The 18,383-nt window shown below is 38.6% G+C and overlaps 1 protein-coding gene across 1 annotated transcript; it reads left to right on the plus strand.

The window, feature by feature from the left end:
• Positions 1–5,764: 5,764 nt before the first annotated feature.
• Positions 5,765–14,898, plus strand: LOC116266297 (acyl-CoA-binding domain-containing protein 1-like). The gene is made up of 6 exons (XM_031647449.2): positions 5,765–6,456; positions 8,072–8,177; positions 8,286–8,395; positions 12,642–12,733; positions 13,938–14,035; positions 14,600–14,898. The coding sequence occupies exons 1-6, from the start codon at positions 5,942–5,944 to the stop codon at positions 14,756–14,758; spliced, it is 1,080 nt and encodes a 359-aa protein (XP_031503309.1). The 5' UTR covers positions 5,765–5,941; the 3' UTR covers positions 14,759–14,898.
• The last annotated feature ends 3,485 nt before the right edge of the window (positions 14,899–18,383 follow it).

Consider the following 18,383-nt stretch of genomic DNA (forward strand, 5'->3'; position numbering starts at 1 on the left):
CCTAAACAATGGTAGGTTTGTACAAATGAGTGGAGCCAACTCGAGCTTGCTTAGTTAAGCTTGACTCAAGCTCGATTCATTTGCAAATGAGTCAAGCTCAAGTTTAACTGAAAACTCAAGCTTATAAACGAGTTGTGTTTGAGTTACATAAATTGGAATCAAGTAAGTTCGTTTAATCTAGGTTAACTTTTTTTTTTTTCAAACTTAAAGCCAATGAAAGAGATCAAGTCAAATAGAGAGTTGGTAACTGAGCTTTTAAAAGAGTTAAGCTCAAACCGTAACCTGATCTATGGAGTCGACCTTGTACAACTTGACTTGAGTTAGAGGAAAGCAAGATGAGTTGAGTACATTGAGGACAAGCTCAACTCAGCTTCTGTACAAGGCTGATGCGTAGCCATCAGACTTGAGATTGTCATCATCAGTAGTAGCAAGGAAGTTGTCATCACTTAAGCAAGGGGTTGGAGGAGTAGAGGGCGTCACCCGTGCGAAGTCTAGCAACTTGATCTTGAACAAAAATGGGACCAAAAGAAATTTTCATTTAGCTTTGGAGTAGGAAACAAATTCTGGAGCATTTCTAGGAGGCTAATTTGAAAGTAATAAAAACAAAAGAAAAAATGGGGAGGAGGAAACAAAAAGAAAGAAAAGAAGATGAAAATGGTGAAACACATGGATGATGAGGAAGATGAATAAGATAAGCAAGAGGAGGAGACGAAGCTGGAGGAGGAAGCCGGTGTAAAAAAGTAGAGGAAAAGCCCTAACATAAGTAGGGTACTCATAGATGAGGAAAGGTGGTAGTCAGAGAATCTGATGAGGTATGACATCATCAATGATTTTTTTGCAGCAGTTGGTAATTCATTGTTTTAGATTTTTGGCAATTATTGTAGATGCTTGTCACACGTTTTAGATGTTTCACTTCCTTCAAGCTTGCCTATTGTAATTGATTGTCACAGATTTTTAAATACTATCACTGGCTATAGATACTAGTCACATGTTAGAAATGCTTGTCACATGTTTTAGATGTTGGTCACATATTGTAGATGTTTGTCATATGTTTTAGAAGCTAGTCACTTGGTGTAGTCTTGTAGATGTTTGTCATATGTTTTATATGGTTGTCACATTTTATTGTTAAATGGTGCATCAAATGTTATGGATGTTTGTCTCAGTTTTAGAAGGTTGTTGAATATCATAGATGTTTGCGTGACATGATTTTGATGCATGTTACATGTTTTAGAAGCTTCTTTCATGTTGTAGATGCTTGCCATGACATGTGAGAGAAGATAGGGACAAGTGTCTTTTGTTGACTGGTATAGCTAGCATGTAGTCCTTGACTTGTATAAGGTTTTATGGGAGTTCTAAAAGGAACACTTAAGGGCCATGCATTTTAGATGCATTCTAGATAAGGAACCTCTAAAATGGATAATCATACATGCTGCTTGTTGTTGAACTACTGAAACTTGCATACCAATATGTTTTAGTTTGGAGCATTTGAATGGATGATCACACTATCGGATGTTGCCATGTCACTGGATGTGCATTTTATTGCTTGATTTAAGTGTCGTCAATAACCAATGGTCGGCAACATGCAATATGACCATATGGGCTGTGTGTACACAAGAAGTTCTAGTTGTTGATGAAAATAGTTTTGCAAATGTTATGAGGAAGGCTGCACACAACTGCATGAGGGTTGTGTTAGCAAGGGATACATTTGGGTTACTATCTCCATGACAAACCCATGGACAGATGCCCATAGGGAACTACATAGTTTCATCTTGTTCTTTTTTGACCATTAATACATATTCAATGATATTTTTGGAGGGAGAATAAATATCCAATTCATGCAATTCCTTGAGACCTCAATAAAGGAGAATGTTATGCCCTATTATATTTGCCCGTTTGTACAATCAATCATGTAGGCCTTAGACAAACAAAAATATGAGTGTTTTCTAGATTATTGTGTAGGTAAATTGTCATTTAATGCTAATTTGTTATGAAATTGGCACATTTATTGCTTTATTGAGTTGTGGATGAGTGGCATATGTTGGATGTTGAAGCATATCCCTAGTTTTCATTTGGAACAAATGCTTATGGTCTCATGCATTGGTTCATTTTCAAGGCTCATGAAATGGGAAAGAATGAAGAGAAGTATCTATGTAAATACTCACATGGTTAGAGATATTCTTCATGCATTGACTATGTATTTTCATTCATATTTGGTGTTTAGTTTGTAGCTAAATAAGCATGGCCGGACCATCATCTCAATGTTGTTGTTTGTTATGTATGTTGCTCTTGATTGCAAATGGTTTGCACACCCTATTGGGTTTTGGACATCAAGGATATATGGTAGAGGGTTTTAAAGTGACTAGAGTATCATAGTGAAAAGTTTGGATGCTTTGTGTAAATATTGTGGAGGAACAATATGGTAGCCTAGTGCTGAGGCAAGCAGGCTTGGTCAACCAATTCTAGGTAAAGAGGAGGAGGCAATTAGCAAAAGAGAGCTTATGTTGCACATCATATTAAGAGGGATAATATCTTTCAAGGTAAAGTGAGAAATTGGAAAGTTAAGGATGGAGTTAGAGGATGGAAAGACTGCTAGGGATGGAGTTAGAGGATGTACACAACTTTCATGAGATGATACAATAGATGAAAGATGTATGCAGCTTGAGGGAGGACATACCTTGACTACACATCTTATTTGAGTGTCTGCTTGGCTATTGATCCATTAAACTTTGAGCAGTTTTGCATATATTTACATGCATTGATTGTTTATTGAAGTCATAATATTAAACAATTTTTGGGCTTGTATTTATTGTTTTCAACTAACAAGTTATAGTTGTGATGGTACCACATTAGTCTATTTAGCGAAACCAAATTTGCATATACACAAATTACTGTTATATGCGATCATGAGCATTCACTTCTTCAGTATGTTGGATGTGATAGTTAACACTTTCCCTTCCACTAATACCAATTGGTAATGTATTAACATACTGTCACATGAGTGTGTTTGTTCCACCTACAACTAATTATAGTTTTGTATGATACATGGGCTTTAGTTCCACGTTTTCTTACGACAACATTTGGTTTGAGTTCTGACCTTGGACCTTAGATTCAGGGATCCAAAATTCAATGATTGATCTCATATCCTCCTATCTCATATTTTCAAATTCATAATTAATTGCTAAAGTGGAAATGAGGAATCAACTCGATTAATGCAAGTGATATTGTTGCATGTGACAATTAACAGTTGCCATCCATCTTTTTTTGCATGTGATGATCAACACTCATTGTTCCTCTTATAGTAAGTGACCATATATTAATATAGTGCCACATGATCTCTAGGTTTAGCTCTCTAGGTTTAGTCTAGTACGCGACAATCAATGCTTGCTAGTGCTAGTGACATTTGACAAGCTCTTGTTGCACTTTTTCTCCATCTCTCTCTCTCTCTTTTTATGCAGTGTAGTTCTTAAAATTTTAGATGGTTCATATGATCCAACCACCTCAGATTTTAATTTTGTAGGACCCATGGGTTTTAATTTCACATTTTCTAAAAAAAACTGATTTGAGGTTCCTTGTCGGACTTTAGAGTTATGGATATGAAACATGTCGATCTTAGATCCTCACATCTCAAATTCACAAATTTCTTGGTACTATGGAAATAAGAAAGTAGCTTGACTGATGCAAACGATATTCTTGGATGCTACAGTGAACAATCATAGTTCCGCTTGTACCAAAAAGTATTAAATGTAGTGTTGCATGCATTTCAAACTAGTGTCACACGTGAGAGCTAATGCTCGCCAATGGCAATCAACACTCTCACACTGCATATATACACATACACATACATATTTTTTCTCTCCCTTTCCTCTCTCTTGCTCTTTTGATTGTGTAATGCAATGAGATGCGTCGGGTGAGCATGAAGTTAACAACCCATCGCCTGAAGAAAACCCGGATCAGCACGTGTGCAGCCCTATTCCAAGGTTCTGAGCCGTGTTACGACCTGGGTGGGATATAGTACACTCTTGAACATGCTTGCTTGCAGCTATGCTACGCCCCTTGAGACTGCAATAGGACTACTATTGAAAACATGTTGTTTTCTTACAATATTCTATTTTGGTCCAACAAAATGAATCTTTTGATGCTAAAATAGAATTTGCTAAATTAAAAGGGGCAAGTGTGGAAGTTGATGAAGGCATATTTAGAAATTCAAGAAGGGTATTTTTGAAAGCCTGCTTTCCATATGGCACGTCAGCAGCGCACTCGAGCTCTAGGGCACTTGCAAAATGCCTCCCTTTTCATGTAGCACGTTATGACTTGAGAACAAGGGCATTTATGGAATGCTTGATTTTTATTTACGAGCTTCAGCATCTACCAAGTAAGTTCGGTCGACTATATGCCAATTGACCATGCATTCCACCATAGGAAGCCCAAAGCAAATGGTGTTAAAATACTATGAGGTGAAGCGAAGCGTCGAGCCTATGAAAAGCGAGATAAAGGAACATGAAGCGTAGGCTTCACGACCAAAATTGTAAAGTATATAATTTTCATAAAATAATGCCAAAAAGAGACACAACAACTAATATGCAATAACAATATAGAGGAACATATCTTACTTGTGTTGATCATTTTTCATAGCCAGTTCCTACACTATTGCCTAACACACTATACAACATAAAATCACATAAAATTCAATCAGGTGAACAAAAGTTAAATAAGAAAAGAAAAAATTAGAATGATTACGACTTTCCTTACAGCGGACTACTTGCACACACAATGGCAAACTGTGATGAGAACTAGAATCTCACAACAAGAGAGAAAGTAAGCTATGTGAAGAAAAAAATTAATCTATTTAACAATATGTTAGAAAAAAAAAAAAAAGAGAAAGTGAAGGCTGTTAATTTGCACCACTTATTGCAACAAATAAATAGAGTGAGAGGGAGGGAATGGCTGTCGGTTATCTTGATTTCAGCAAAGGAATTGGTGGTGGTTCTTAAAGAGAGCAAGTTCGTCGGAAAGTGGAGGTGCTAGGATGTTGTGATAAAAGTGCTGGGAGAGACCGTTGGATTATCCCTGAAGTGCACGCTTCACGCGCCCGATGCGCATCTGCGTGAAGCGTGCGCCTCACCCTGTTGATGCGTATGCATCATGACAAGCCTGCTTCACCTTTGGTGTGTTTTGCTGGGTGAAGCTCATCACCTCACTGCATGAAACGTGCGCTTCTAATAACAATGCCCAAAGCATCGGCCCCCGTCTTCCTAGCAATCGGGACTAGGACTGAACACGAACGACCTCGCTTGACCATAAATTTTTCAGACCTGAGCTCGAGTCAAGCTATACAAGAGCTCGAACTCAGCTTTAATAGACTTGGTTCTTACTGGAGCTCTACTTGGAGCTTTACTCGTTTAAGTTCGTTTATTAACTCTTCATTTGGTTAGATCTCTTTTCCTGGTTTTAAGTTTGAAAATTATAAAAAAAAAAATCTAGATTAAACATGCTTACTTAGTTTAATAAAAAACTCGAGCGAGCCGAGCTCAAGTCAAGGAGTGAGTCGAGCTCGAGTTAAAAACTTGAGAGAGTCGAGCTCAAGTCAAGGAATGACTCGAGCTCGAGTTAAAAACTTGAGCGAGTCGAGCTCAAGTCAAGGAATGACTCGAATTAAAAACTTGAGCGAGTCGAGCTCTCGACTTGGCTCGACTCGTTCCGTAATCGGGACGGAACCTAAGCTCCAAACCGTAAACTATCGGTTCAGAAACGGTTGTAGTCGGCCCGGGAGTCTACCCGGTCCGTCAATAGGTCTCCCTCCGCAGTCGACGCTTCCTCTCTTCCCTCCTTTCTACGAAGAAGATAAATCGTCGAGGAAGAAGAAGAAGAAGAAGAAAAGGAGGAGGAGGCCGAATCAGTCTGCAAACTTTCTAGGCTTTCGTCTCCCAAACCCTGATCGCAAATGGGGGGAGATTGGCAGGAGCTGGGGCAGTCCGTTCTGCTGGGGCTCATATTCTCCTTCCTCGTCGCCAAGCTTTTTTCGGTCGTCTTCGCCTTCCGGGATGAGAATCTTAGAGTGGTCAGGGAGGAAAAGGTTGCCCTTCAAGCGACGGGCGAGGCCACCGATTTCGTTCCTGACCCCGCTTCTGTGCCCGCAGGGCCATCACATGCTGCTGGAGACGGCGGGATTAGGTCTAGCGCGGTGCCGGAGGCGCCTAATTTTGCCGGCACCGTAGAGAGTTCTATGGACGAACAGGACGAGGACGATGATTGGGAAGGAGTAGAGACCACGGAGTTGGACGAGGAATTTACCGCTGCGACAACGTTTATTGCAGCAGCTGCAGCGGGGGATCAATCTGCTCAGAAGGTCCCGACTGATGTGCAGCTGCAGCTTTATGGTTATTACAAGATTGCGACGGAGGGTCCTTGCAGAGTCCCTCAACCATCGGCACTCAAAATGTCTGCCCGGGCGAAATGGTACATCTTCTTGATTGTTCCTTTCTCTGTTATAAGTAATGCAGCTTTTGTTGTCAGAGGTATCGGTTTCAGGATCATGAAATGTAAATGGAAACGCTATGTTTAGATTAAGAAGTACTATAGGTCTATATGTTGGCGTAAAATCTGAAGTAAGGTACTTCTTTGCCATTTATGGAAAATAAAAACCCAGTCTAAAACTAAATCAAGCAAGTTAGAGGTGAAAGGATGAAAGAAAAAGCCACTTAATGTTTCCCTTATGGCCTTATCAGGTGCTACTATTTTTCTTTTACTTCTGTTTTCCCCGTGATTTTGTGCTCCCCGGACTGCGCACGGTTAATGTATCGGTAGGCGGAGTGACAAGAATAGGTAAGACCGTCTCTAGCCTTTCTTCTTCATTTTTATTTTTCGGTTCATCTTTAAGGTCCATCTGAAGGAGTTGATTCAACTTTTCGGCAATTTTTGACGTCATGTTGGTCATAGAAGCTCACTTTGTCGATTTTAGTTTGGTTTCCGTCCAGTAACAGGATGGGCAGTATTAACAAAGTTATTATTATGACAAATAAATAATAAATTGTTGAAAACGGAGGGATCTTGCTCCAGAAGAGAAAAAGGAAAGGAACAAATGGCCTTGGTGATCAAGCTTGCATTGCAAAGCTGAAGAAGCTAATGGGAAATTAAGATGATTGATGTTAATTCCCAATGAAATTTGGGGTTGACTCCAGTGAAAATTTTCTTGGTATTCTTGTTGCGGCCAACCTTATTAGGGTTTTCTTTACTTTTTCTATAGGCGATGGTTTGACTTTAGTAGTTCATCCCGTACTGCTAGTGTGTTGAACTCTTGACTTCTATCAATTCAAAGGTCCTAAGTCCCACTCCTAACCAAGTGCCTAGGGCTATTGCGGCCAATGTTGTAAGGTGGGTAATGTAACTCATAACCTAGATGCACATCTTAATGTGAAAAACTATAACTTTTTAATCTTAGAAATCCAAAGAAAAAAGAAAAGAAAAGATGAGTACGAATTTGGAAGACATCAGTAAAAACAGGAAAAACATGCTTTTTATATAACATGTCAAGCGTCAAGCATAAACACAGAGACGAACATTCAGCAGTTTAACATCCATAGGGGTAACAACTTAACACGCATAAGTCACTCAATGTCATGATGTCATAAACCATCCAGAAATAAACTTAAAGTCTTATACATTACAAGATAAACTTTTTTGGTAAAATTGACAAATGAAATGATCATTTATCATTATCTTCATATCTATCTTCTCTGACAAATATTGGCTAGATCATGTTTAAGTAATATGATGTTTGCATAACGGCATCATGAGGTTGGTCCATCCACCTGCAATCTGTAATCCTCCCTGTATGCATATACTATTTTGTTCCCTTGAGGTGGCCTTTGATAGACTCTTTTGCTTTTTCTATATTGCCGTTTTAAAGCTCGTTAACTGACTCAGATGGAATCCCTTCTGAGTCAATCAGACTTGTCACAACCGGGTCAAATTCGCTTGACACTTTTGCAACACAGTTCTTACTATTTTATGTTTGTAAAGTTACTGTTCTAATAAGTTAATAACTTAATACATCTTTGGTGATATGTGCAAGGAATGCTTGGCAGAGATTGGGTACCATGTCTCCAGAAGAAGCAATGCAAAACTACATTAACATTGTGAATGAGCTGTATCCTACCTGGTCAGCTGGTGGATCTTCTGTAAGCTGTAACATTTATTTCTTAGTTTCATGTTCTGAGCACTTATTCCTGCTTCTCCTCCCTTTCCTCTTTCAAGTTCTTATCATTTCAGTTTTGTTCTTCTGGCAGCATCACCAATGTAAGGAAAACCGAGGTGGTGAATCTAGCTCTCCGGGAAAAGGACCAATGGGACCTGTTTTCAGCTCATTGGTTCATGAGGAAGATTCTGATCATGAATTGTATGTGTCATTCTATAGTAGTATAATTGTGTTTATGCTGTAGCTCAATTTTCCATATTTTCCCTTTAGGGTTAACATCATATCTTGTATGATAGAGTAGTAGTAAGCAATGCTGTGTATAATGTAAGCCATATGGTCCGTAGCGACTGGGTGAAGTTTTGTAATGTAACAAACATAAAAAAAAGTTGTTAGGGAAGTTTCCAGTACGCAACTAAACTCTCAACATAATTAGAAGGCACACCTTAGGTTTTAATATTGTAAAAGTACACCTGATATTTTTTATGGTTAATCAAAAAGGTCGTTTAGTTGGTTTGCTGTTAAGTGGGTGGAGTTACCTTTTTACCCTCCAGAGGCAATTTTAAAGAAGAAACTTAACCTTGTCTACTATTTTTAGAAGTACACCTATATAAAATTCAGTAAAAATCAATAAAATATGCTTCCCATCAGACACATATGACATATATAACAATGAACACTCGTTATTTCAACATGTATAAATCACATAAAGTCATACGCTGTTACCAGCTGAGCTTAAAATCTTCTACATCACGAAATAAACTTGTCCATTACAAATGACAAATGAAGATATGGTCATCATCATCTTCATCTTTGTCTTCATTTTCATTTTCATTTCTTCCTTCAGATCTGGTATACACAGGCTGCTCATCATCAACCTTCTCTACGTTTTAGACATGAACCATTTAGGATTTTTCTCTTGAAATGTGGTAGAAGGTTCTTCTTGAACTTGTAAATCTAGTAAATTAAAGTGGTCCGAGCTGATGGGAACAACTTGCTCTCTACGCTCTTCTATTGTTTTTTGTAGTTGTCTAAATAAGTGAAAATTTTTTAGTATATATTATAAAGCAAGTGTAGGTTAGTTGGACAACTATCAAATAGGTGTACATTACTTTATTATCTTTGTTGCATTTGCATATTATGCCAAACATAGACAAGGTCATTCAACTTGTTATGTTTCACTCATAGCCACAAATATTGTTCTTCGGTTTTTAACGGCAAAGTTTTTCTCAGGTATTTTTCTTGGAAAAATCTCGAAAAATCTTGGCAGTTTATTTTTTCTCCTTCTTCTCTCCTGTTATTATTTTCTTTTTCTTCTTCTCTTGTTTTAAAATGGCAGCTCATCTTCCCCCTTTTCTTCCTCTTGTGCTCCTCCTCCTCCTTCTTATTGTTCTTCCATTCTCTTTTTTTTAAACGTTTGTGTTCTTCTTTCTTTATTTTTTTTTTTTAAAATTTGATTGCTGTTTTCTTCTTGCGCTCTTTCTTTTTCTCCTTCTTCCTCTTCTTCTATCATTTTTTTTTTCAAAATTTTAATTGTTATCTGCTTATTTTAATATATATTTTTTAATTTTTTTCATCTTGGTGTACTATAATAAACATGAGGGCTTATGTGATTGTGTATGGTACAGTATGTATATATGTGTGTGCGTGTGTGTGTGTGTGTGTGTGTGCATAGAAACAGAGAGAGAGAGAGAGAGAGAGAGAGAGAGAGAGAGAGAGAGAGAGGTGACCTAGGCATGCTTTTGAAATGGCGTTCTTAAACTTGGGTTATTCGTCAAACTTGGATATTTTCCAAATTCAGAAGAAAACTTGCACTAATTCTAATCTGAATGCTAAATACATTGATCCCAACTGATCGGAATGAGATTTAAGATAAGTTGCTGAAGAAACAGATCTGACATGTTAACATCATTAACATACTGTCTCTGCCGAAGTTCAAACTTGACTGCCATATAGTTAGATGAGCTACTCCACACCTGCCTGTCCCTGATTCAACAGAATAATAACCAGAAGAACACAATTATGTAGGTCCTAAACCACATCATTGGAACAACAATGGATATTTGCAAAACTATTCATAGAATACAGTTATACAAGTTGACAAGCAAAAGAAAGTTTTGTTACTTATATAAACATATTTTTTCAGTAGTTGTATTGAACATAGAGCATTCCCATACAAATTAGACAACCTATATATATATATTACGTAGGGGAGTTCAAATTTGTCGGATGATGGATGTCGCTGGACTGCTAAAAGTTAAAAAATTGTCACTAAAAAATAGTCGCTACAGGAGCATTAGCAATGCTATGGTGTTAATGGTGCTTTCAGCAAGAGAACCTTAATTTGTGTAATATGGCAACATCCAGCATGCAGTAGACTTGAAGCCTATATATATATCCTGTAATGGAGATGTGTAGAACAGCTCTATTGCTGACCATGACCTTGGATTCTTTATCAATATTCACTACGTTTAGTCATTGCTGTGCATCATGGCCTGAGTCACATGGACTCATGTCAATGTGGGGTCAGTTTGGTGCAACAATCGGCAATTTGCTTTCTTTTCTGTTGAATCGTTGATTGATTGATAACATTCTTAGTTGTTAATTTTGTTGTTCATTGACTATACAGATACACTAAAAAATATGAAAGATTATTAGAGATACTGGTAGCAGCCAGGATATGGTCTAATAATTCATGGTTGTGGGGTTGGATCGGTTAGTTGTATTAAAGCAGGGAAGGTGAAAAGCATTATAATATAAACTTTTTGCACAGAAAACATGAATTTTGGGAGAGAATTCAGGGGAAGGTTAAAAAAAAACAAAGTGCACGTGCAAAATTATACCTTACAGGAAGGTAATGACAACCGATTACAACGTTACAAGGCATTATAGGGCATCACGTTATTTAAGGTCCCATTACAATTTTCTTCTGCCAGTTTTACGTGATTCCAAACCACTTAACAAACAAGAAAGAGGGAAAAAAGGAACTTGGTGGGGCAATTGATCAGTTACATACATGTATAGCCCATGGCCAATCTCCAGATTCAATTAAAAAAAGCAAGCGAGACCAATTTGCTACCATATCACTTGGCTTTCACTTCTTCCCTGCATTTTCAGCATTGCAGTGGAGATGCTCCCTTTAGATGTCCGGATTGATGGTTTTCCTGATATTGAATAGGTTTTGGATCTCATTCTTATTCCTAATGCAGTTGTATATTTCATATTCCACTTCTTTGGTTCCTTGGTCCTGTGAAGATGCCCACCTACACTTTTTAACTGAAATTAAACTTATGTAAAATTTTGTCCAAATGTTTAGCCCCCCAAATGAACTTACTACCATATTAATTTGCTTTCACTTCGTCCCTGCATTTCTTAATGTTGCAGTGGGAAGACAAATATTTGGTTTATGGATTGATGGCTTTCCTGAACTTGAACACGTTTTGGATCTGAATCTTATTCCTAATCTATTTGTATATTCCAAATTTTATTATTTTGGTCCTTTACTTGGTCCGCTCAAGATACCGATCAATGCTTTCTAACTGTAACCATACTTTGTAAAATTTTGTAGAAAATGCTTAGTTTGTTGTATACAAGAAGAAGTCCAATATTTAGTTCAAACTTCAAAGAGCTTTTTTGGGTTGATTTTATCAAATGGAGTTTTTGTTGTCTTGTGTTATATACCTATCTAGTATGACTTGAAGGTAAGGGATTTAAGATACTTCCTGACAAGTGTAAGTCGGTTCAAATACCTACCGAGTAGCTCTAATTTTTGACACATGAGTTTAGTTGCGGACACAACAACAGTACATACCTGTACCCCTATTTGAATTAGATTAGACAGTACTATCACCGTCAAATATTTACCAGTTTCACCTGTTGCACTCCTGCAGCACTTATGTATGTGACATATCCTCTAATTAGCTTTTCTTTCCTTGACTAGATTACCAGCCTGTGCAGGTAGTTCATGATCTAACCTGTGCTTCTTATAGTTTCACAGGCCTTCAAAAGGGACCATCAACAGTCAGCATTTGATTAAATAGTTCAAATGTCTTTATTGATAATGTCTGTTGTAGTTGTGTGGATTACTATAGTAATGTGATTCTTTACTAGGATTTGAGGAGTTCTTCATCTCATAGCTTATATTTTCCAAATGGTACTGTATCATCAAAATCTGAAAAAGGACTTGTCATGTAGTTCATGCTTGAAGTTTAACTTAGAGTGGGTGTAGGCGGCTCCTGTTGCTTGCTGTGCATGAATCGTGGTACTTTTACTGTGTCAATCTGGAGTAATGTCTGAGAAACTGATGAATTGGTTGGTAAAATGTATTTGTTATTTTTCTGTGGCAAAGGGAGTTATAAAATGTAAAGGAGCTTTCCTTCATCATCATAAATCTAATCGTGTTTTATTTTGTCCATTTTCATAAATCTAAACATGTTTTATTTTGTTGTAGAAAGCTGGATGCCATCCATATCTCTGCGAGGGAGGGAGACGTTGACAGCTTGTTGAAACAACTTGAACATGGTGTTCCGGTCAATATAAAGGGTATGTATGCATGCTTGCTTAGTTTTCTTCCTTTGTCATTTTTTGGTAGTATTACAGATTTACAGCTATTGATTGCTAGGCACATCACATTACTGTGCTTATTGTATGAATTCTGCTTCTTTTCTTTTCGGTTACTCCTGGAAGACATTCCAAGGAGGTTAAGTAATAGATCCTATGTTGTGGTCAGCATTTACTCCTTTGGAACTTTCTTCAACCTTATTGTATGAATCTTGTGAATTATAAGTTACCTTCTTTCTAGGTTCAAGTAGTCAGTCCCTTTCATCTTGTATTGAATTTTCTAAATGATAAATCTGGGCGTAACTCATGGTCCCAGGTTAAATCAAGAAAAAGTAGTTAGTCTTTTTCACAAAAATTTTTCTTCAAGGGAACCTTTCTTGCTGTTGAGAAGTTTTGGTGAAAATCTCAATGTTCAACTTTAATCAGTTTACCGCCATTGAATGGAAAGGTTCACATTTTCATACCCAAAATATTTCCAACTATTTGTCCAGTAACATGCATGTCCTTTTTGACTCTGGATCTCAGAACCATCATACTCCATCATTTTTGTTCAAGTATGTAAGATTTTGTAGCAATCAGTCATGCCTGTCTCTGAGCATGGAGTTTTTGATGTTGATAAGGGTGTTTTTTGTGAGGAAGAAGTGCGAAAAGCTAGCAAAAAGTGGTCTAACAAACATAAGGAAATGCAATATATGACGTATCCCATAAATGAAAATGCTTGTTGTGTCTTGGACCCTTGTTCACAATTCCTGTCTTTGTGGCTGTGCTTTTTGTTTATGGTTTTTGTTACTTTCGCTTTTTGTTGTTTGATCCACTCAATTTCTCATTGAATCTGATGGATAATTTTCTTTTTCTTAAGCATGATTTCTCATTTTCAAGTGAGGGGGTCATTTCAATTAGCCTGCATTTTGATCTGCCTCTTTCCATGACTCATGTTGTGCCTGGTGATTATTGGTTTCGGCCATTGCTAGTGCTAAGAGTCGTATGGAACTATTGTAATTTGCATATAGGAATTTGTTTCTGTACGCTTTACTGACTAGTTAAAGGGGCATAGCATGTCGTACTTAGCATGGTTATGTCTACAATATGACTCTCGTATGTGAACACTGTTTGAATTTATTTTTAAGGTGCTTTAAACAAAATGGCCTGTTTCATTAGAGTCACGTTAAGACACTTAATTTTGCAGATAGTGATGGAAGGACCGCTCTACACTGGGCAGTAGACCGTGGCCACTTAAATGCTGTACAACTGCTTGTGAGTAAGGATTCAGATGTAAATGTGAAGGTAATGCTAAAGTGGCTCCTCTTTCCCGTTTCCTACACCATTTTCACCATACACCGCACTAAGTTTCTCAAACCATTCTTGCAGTTTAATGTTCAATGAGAATGTTCTAGCGAGAAGCTTACTATGCATTTCATGTTGGTTTCATTCTTTGTGTGTGTGTGCATAGATATAATATTCCATTTTTGCTGCCTAAGCTTATGTCACATCCAGGAGGGCCACTTCTACCTGAGCTTTTCTCATGTGCATTCCATGTGCATACCATAGAAATAATAGATTTTATTCAAGCTTTGCTGGTGAAAGTTGTATTGCTATCCTCTAATCTGAGAACCCTTAGCACTTGTATGCATCATTCAAGTGGGCTGGGGCCCCTCATGCAGCCAAGAATACGACCCGGTTTAGCCAGGTTGTACCACAGGGTGTTAGGGTACTTTGATTTTGGAGACCTTGAGTCATGTCATGAGGTGTAGTCTGGATTCATTTTCTCTGTCAAAACACTGTCGTATTTATATCCTTTTTTTTTCCTGCTTGTTTTTACTTCTTTCCCTGATGAAATGATCCGTGCAGGATAATGAAGGCCAAACACCTTTACACTATGCAGTTTTGTGTGAGAGGCAGGGAATCTGTGAATATCTTGTCAAGAATGGTGGTGACCTTACCATTGTGGACAATGATGGCAGCACACCTCGTAGTCTTTGCACTTTGATGTGGCCATGTATGCAGTGAAGCATATTCCACAGCCTTAATGTGACCTGTATATTTATTTTTTTCTTCTTCAGTTTAAAAATTTCACTCGCAGAACCTTCTATACTATCTGTATATAAGCTTCATTGGTGCAAATCTACCTACATTGAAGTTGATGAACATTATTTTTCTTCGTCATCCAACATGTCTACACACAGACACACACAGACACCTCGAGATACAGAGAGAGAGAGAGAGAGAGAGAGCGAGAGCGAGAGTTCATTACAATAACAAGAGGTCAAATAGTTTGCTATAAAGTTGAAACTTTGAAGCTGATTATATGTTTGACCTTCTAACAGAGGGTTCATGGATGTGTTTCTTCCTACATGCGGCCTACCGGGGGTTATATATGCCCCATGAAAAGTATGGTTATGCAAGTTTCAGAAAAAACAGAAGTGCCCATTCAAAAGCCAATACAAATTTATATATTATTTTTCCAAATGGATGGCCATTGCTACGATGACAAAATAATTCCTAGTGAAATATAATTGATGATCGTGTTTGGAGAATTGTCTTAAAAGAGTAGCTTCTTTCCTCAAAGAGAACATCTGGCTTTTTCTCTCATCTTGCAGAACGTCGTCTATTATGTTGCAAGGCTTTCAAAACATTGTTATTTGTTGTGTTTTTGGATAAATGATAGCCATTTGCATGTATAGTAAAACATTGTTGTCAATTTGTTACGTTGAGAAATGGCTTAAATGGTCATATATTGTAAAGCATCCTGTTGTTAAATAGGTACGTCAGGAAACAGCCGTGGGGTATAAATCATTGTGTAATTTAATGTACACTTAATCGTTCTGATGGAACTATTTGCAGTGCACCATGTCAGTGTCTTATGAAGTGCTTGTCAATGAATTGCTTGGAAAACGATTCAGGGCTTGAGACAAGGAGATTTCATGTCCCTTTATCTATTTATCATGGTCATGGAGATGTTCAATCCTAGAATTCAGTGTCAAGAAGAAGGTGTCATGTATGCAGATGATGTGTTTATGGTATCGAAGGTTTTTAGGCGGTCCTTCTATTTGATTCGACATGGACTTCGAAAGTTTGACAGTCATGAAAGTTAATAAGAGAAGTCAAAACTGTTTGTCGGGAACCCTGTGGACTGTGATATAGATCAGCCGAAGGATATTCTGCAATGGCCTATTGGAGATTTTCCTACTAGTTACCTTAGACTTTCTTTGTTCAGAGGCAGGGTTATTGAAGAGATATGCACACAGTTGCTGATTAAGATGGATAAGAGGCTTGCAGCTTGGAAGGCCAATATACTATCTTTTGCGGGCCAAATCACCCTCAATATGTTCTCGCTTTGCTTCCTCTATACTGGATGATGGTTTTACAGGCTTTCAAATAAGATCATTTCTATAATTGAAAGAAGCTGTAAGCGCTTCTTGTGAAATGAAGATGATCCATGGGATCATCTTCACTACATAAGTTGGGCGAACCGTTGCAAGCCATATGAAGAGGGTGGGAATGGGATGAGAAGGGCGAAGGTTCCTAATAGAGCGTTACTTGCGAGTAGATGTGGAGGCTTCTTATGTCGGAAGGTATTTGGGCCGATTTCTATAGGGATAACTACCTGTCGCTCCAAAGCTTATGGTCTATTAAAAGCTACGGTAAAGGCCCTTGGAGTTAGAAAAGCTTAGCATGAGGTTGAAAGTGGATTCAAGATAGAGTGATCTGGAAGATTGAGGATGATAAGAAATGTAGATTTTGGCTTGATTTATGGCGAGTTAACTCTGGGCACCAGGCCGGGCTGCCGCCGGGTACCTGGTACCTGCCTTGACTCAGGGCTCGGGCCCGAGAAAACGTGACCCGGGTTGGCTGGGCTTGTTATCGGGCCGACCCGGTGAGCCCAATAAGCTCCGCTCGGGCCAATAAAGATTTTTTATTTTTTATTAATTTACACACACACACACACATATATATATATATAATATTTTATTACTATTAATTATTTTTAAGTATTATTTTATATATTTTTTAATGTAATCGAGTCGGCTCAGGCCGGGCTTGGGTTTTTTGAGTTGGGCCGGCCCGGGCCCGACTCGTTATCAGGTGGGCTGGCCGATGCCGATGCTTAATGGCGAGATCAACCAATGATTTGGGATGTCGGAGAGCTCTAGACGGGCGGTTGTTGAGAAAGAAACGGCCCGATGCTGCCCAGGCTTAATGGCGAGATCAACGATTTGGGACGTCGGAGCTCTAGACCGGGGGTTGTTGAGAAAGAAAAGAGTATCCTCGTCATAAATGCTCCGTGTAGAGTGAGGGAGCCCTGATTGATTCTAGAGTGGACAGATAAATGGATCACCTAACGAATAATGCTGATCAACTACATTTGGTGCAGTGGGGCCCTGCTTGCACTTGTTGGTTCACCTTTTTGATGTGTGAAGGAAGTTTTCCCACTTGGACATGTTCAAAACAGGGTTTTTTTATTGCTAACTTTTGTTTATTTTACAGTAAAGATGGAGAGTTAAATGACCATGTGTTGTCAATCTGCAACGTTTTTAAGGCGATTTGGAAGTGGATTGCCTCCAAGTTGGGGGTATCTATGTTTCCATGTCAGGGAGTGTCAACTAATTTGAAAAATGAACGCAAGTGAGGATTGAGGGCAAGTAAGCCTGGGCATTGGGCCGACTCGGCCCAGCCCAGCCCGAAAATGAGCCGGGCTGTCGCCAAACCGACACCTGAAACTTGGGCTCGAGCCAGGCCCGACCATTCAAACTCGAGCCAGAGCCGGCCCGATCCGGTGCCCAGCTGTAGGGGCAAGTGGAGGAAGAGATGCTGGAAGGTGGGGCTGCACACGAGCCTAGTCAAGCTCAAGCTTGGCCGGCTTGAGCTCAGTTTGACTCATGTTTAGTCAGCTCGAGCTCAACACGAGCTTCACAATTCCAACTAGAACTTGACTCAAAGAGATTGGGTTCCAGATCAAGCTAGACTAGTTTAAACTCGTTTATCGTGTATGTTTTCTCCAAAAAGCGTAAACTAAAAATTCTATACTGTTTTTCATCTCCGAAGTTCAGGACTCAATGCAGAAACACCCAAATTCCAGAAACCCAAAAAAAAAAAAGACATACCAGAAACAAAAACTTTAAGACTGTAATGTATCCCAACCGACACATACAACAATCCTGAAAAAGAACAAAACAATAAATGAGATCGAGAAACACACCAAAACCACATGCAGATGCATCGAGGAAACAAGAGACAACCGAATCGAAAACATAGAAAAGTAGAAACTTAAAAGTCAGGAGAAACGAGAAAGAAATGAAGAAAAGCCCAAGAATGCAAAACAGGAAATTGATAACAATAAACTTGAGATTAAGATAGAGAACTTGAGGACTGCTTACCTTTGGTCTCACCCACCCCACCCGTCGTAAAATTACCGGCGTCGCCATGGCCAATGCCATCTGCCATCATCGGAAGCTTCCATCGAAGGTGAAGGAGAAAGGGTGAAGAGAGATGAGAGAAAAGATGATGAGGGTGGGTGACGAGAGAGAAAAATGGGAGGTCCTAATGAAAAGAGTAATGATGAGGGTATATTGATTAATTGAGAATTAGGGTGAAAGGAAGCATGGGTGAAGAGAAGGAAAAAGAGAGAGAGGTG

This window comes from Nymphaea colorata, chromosome 12, assembly GCF_008831285.2.
Source record: "Nymphaea colorata isolate Beijing-Zhang1983 chromosome 12, ASM883128v2, whole genome shotgun sequence".
NCBI classification, from domain to species: Eukaryota; Viridiplantae; Streptophyta; class Magnoliopsida; order Nymphaeales; family Nymphaeaceae; genus Nymphaea; species Nymphaea colorata.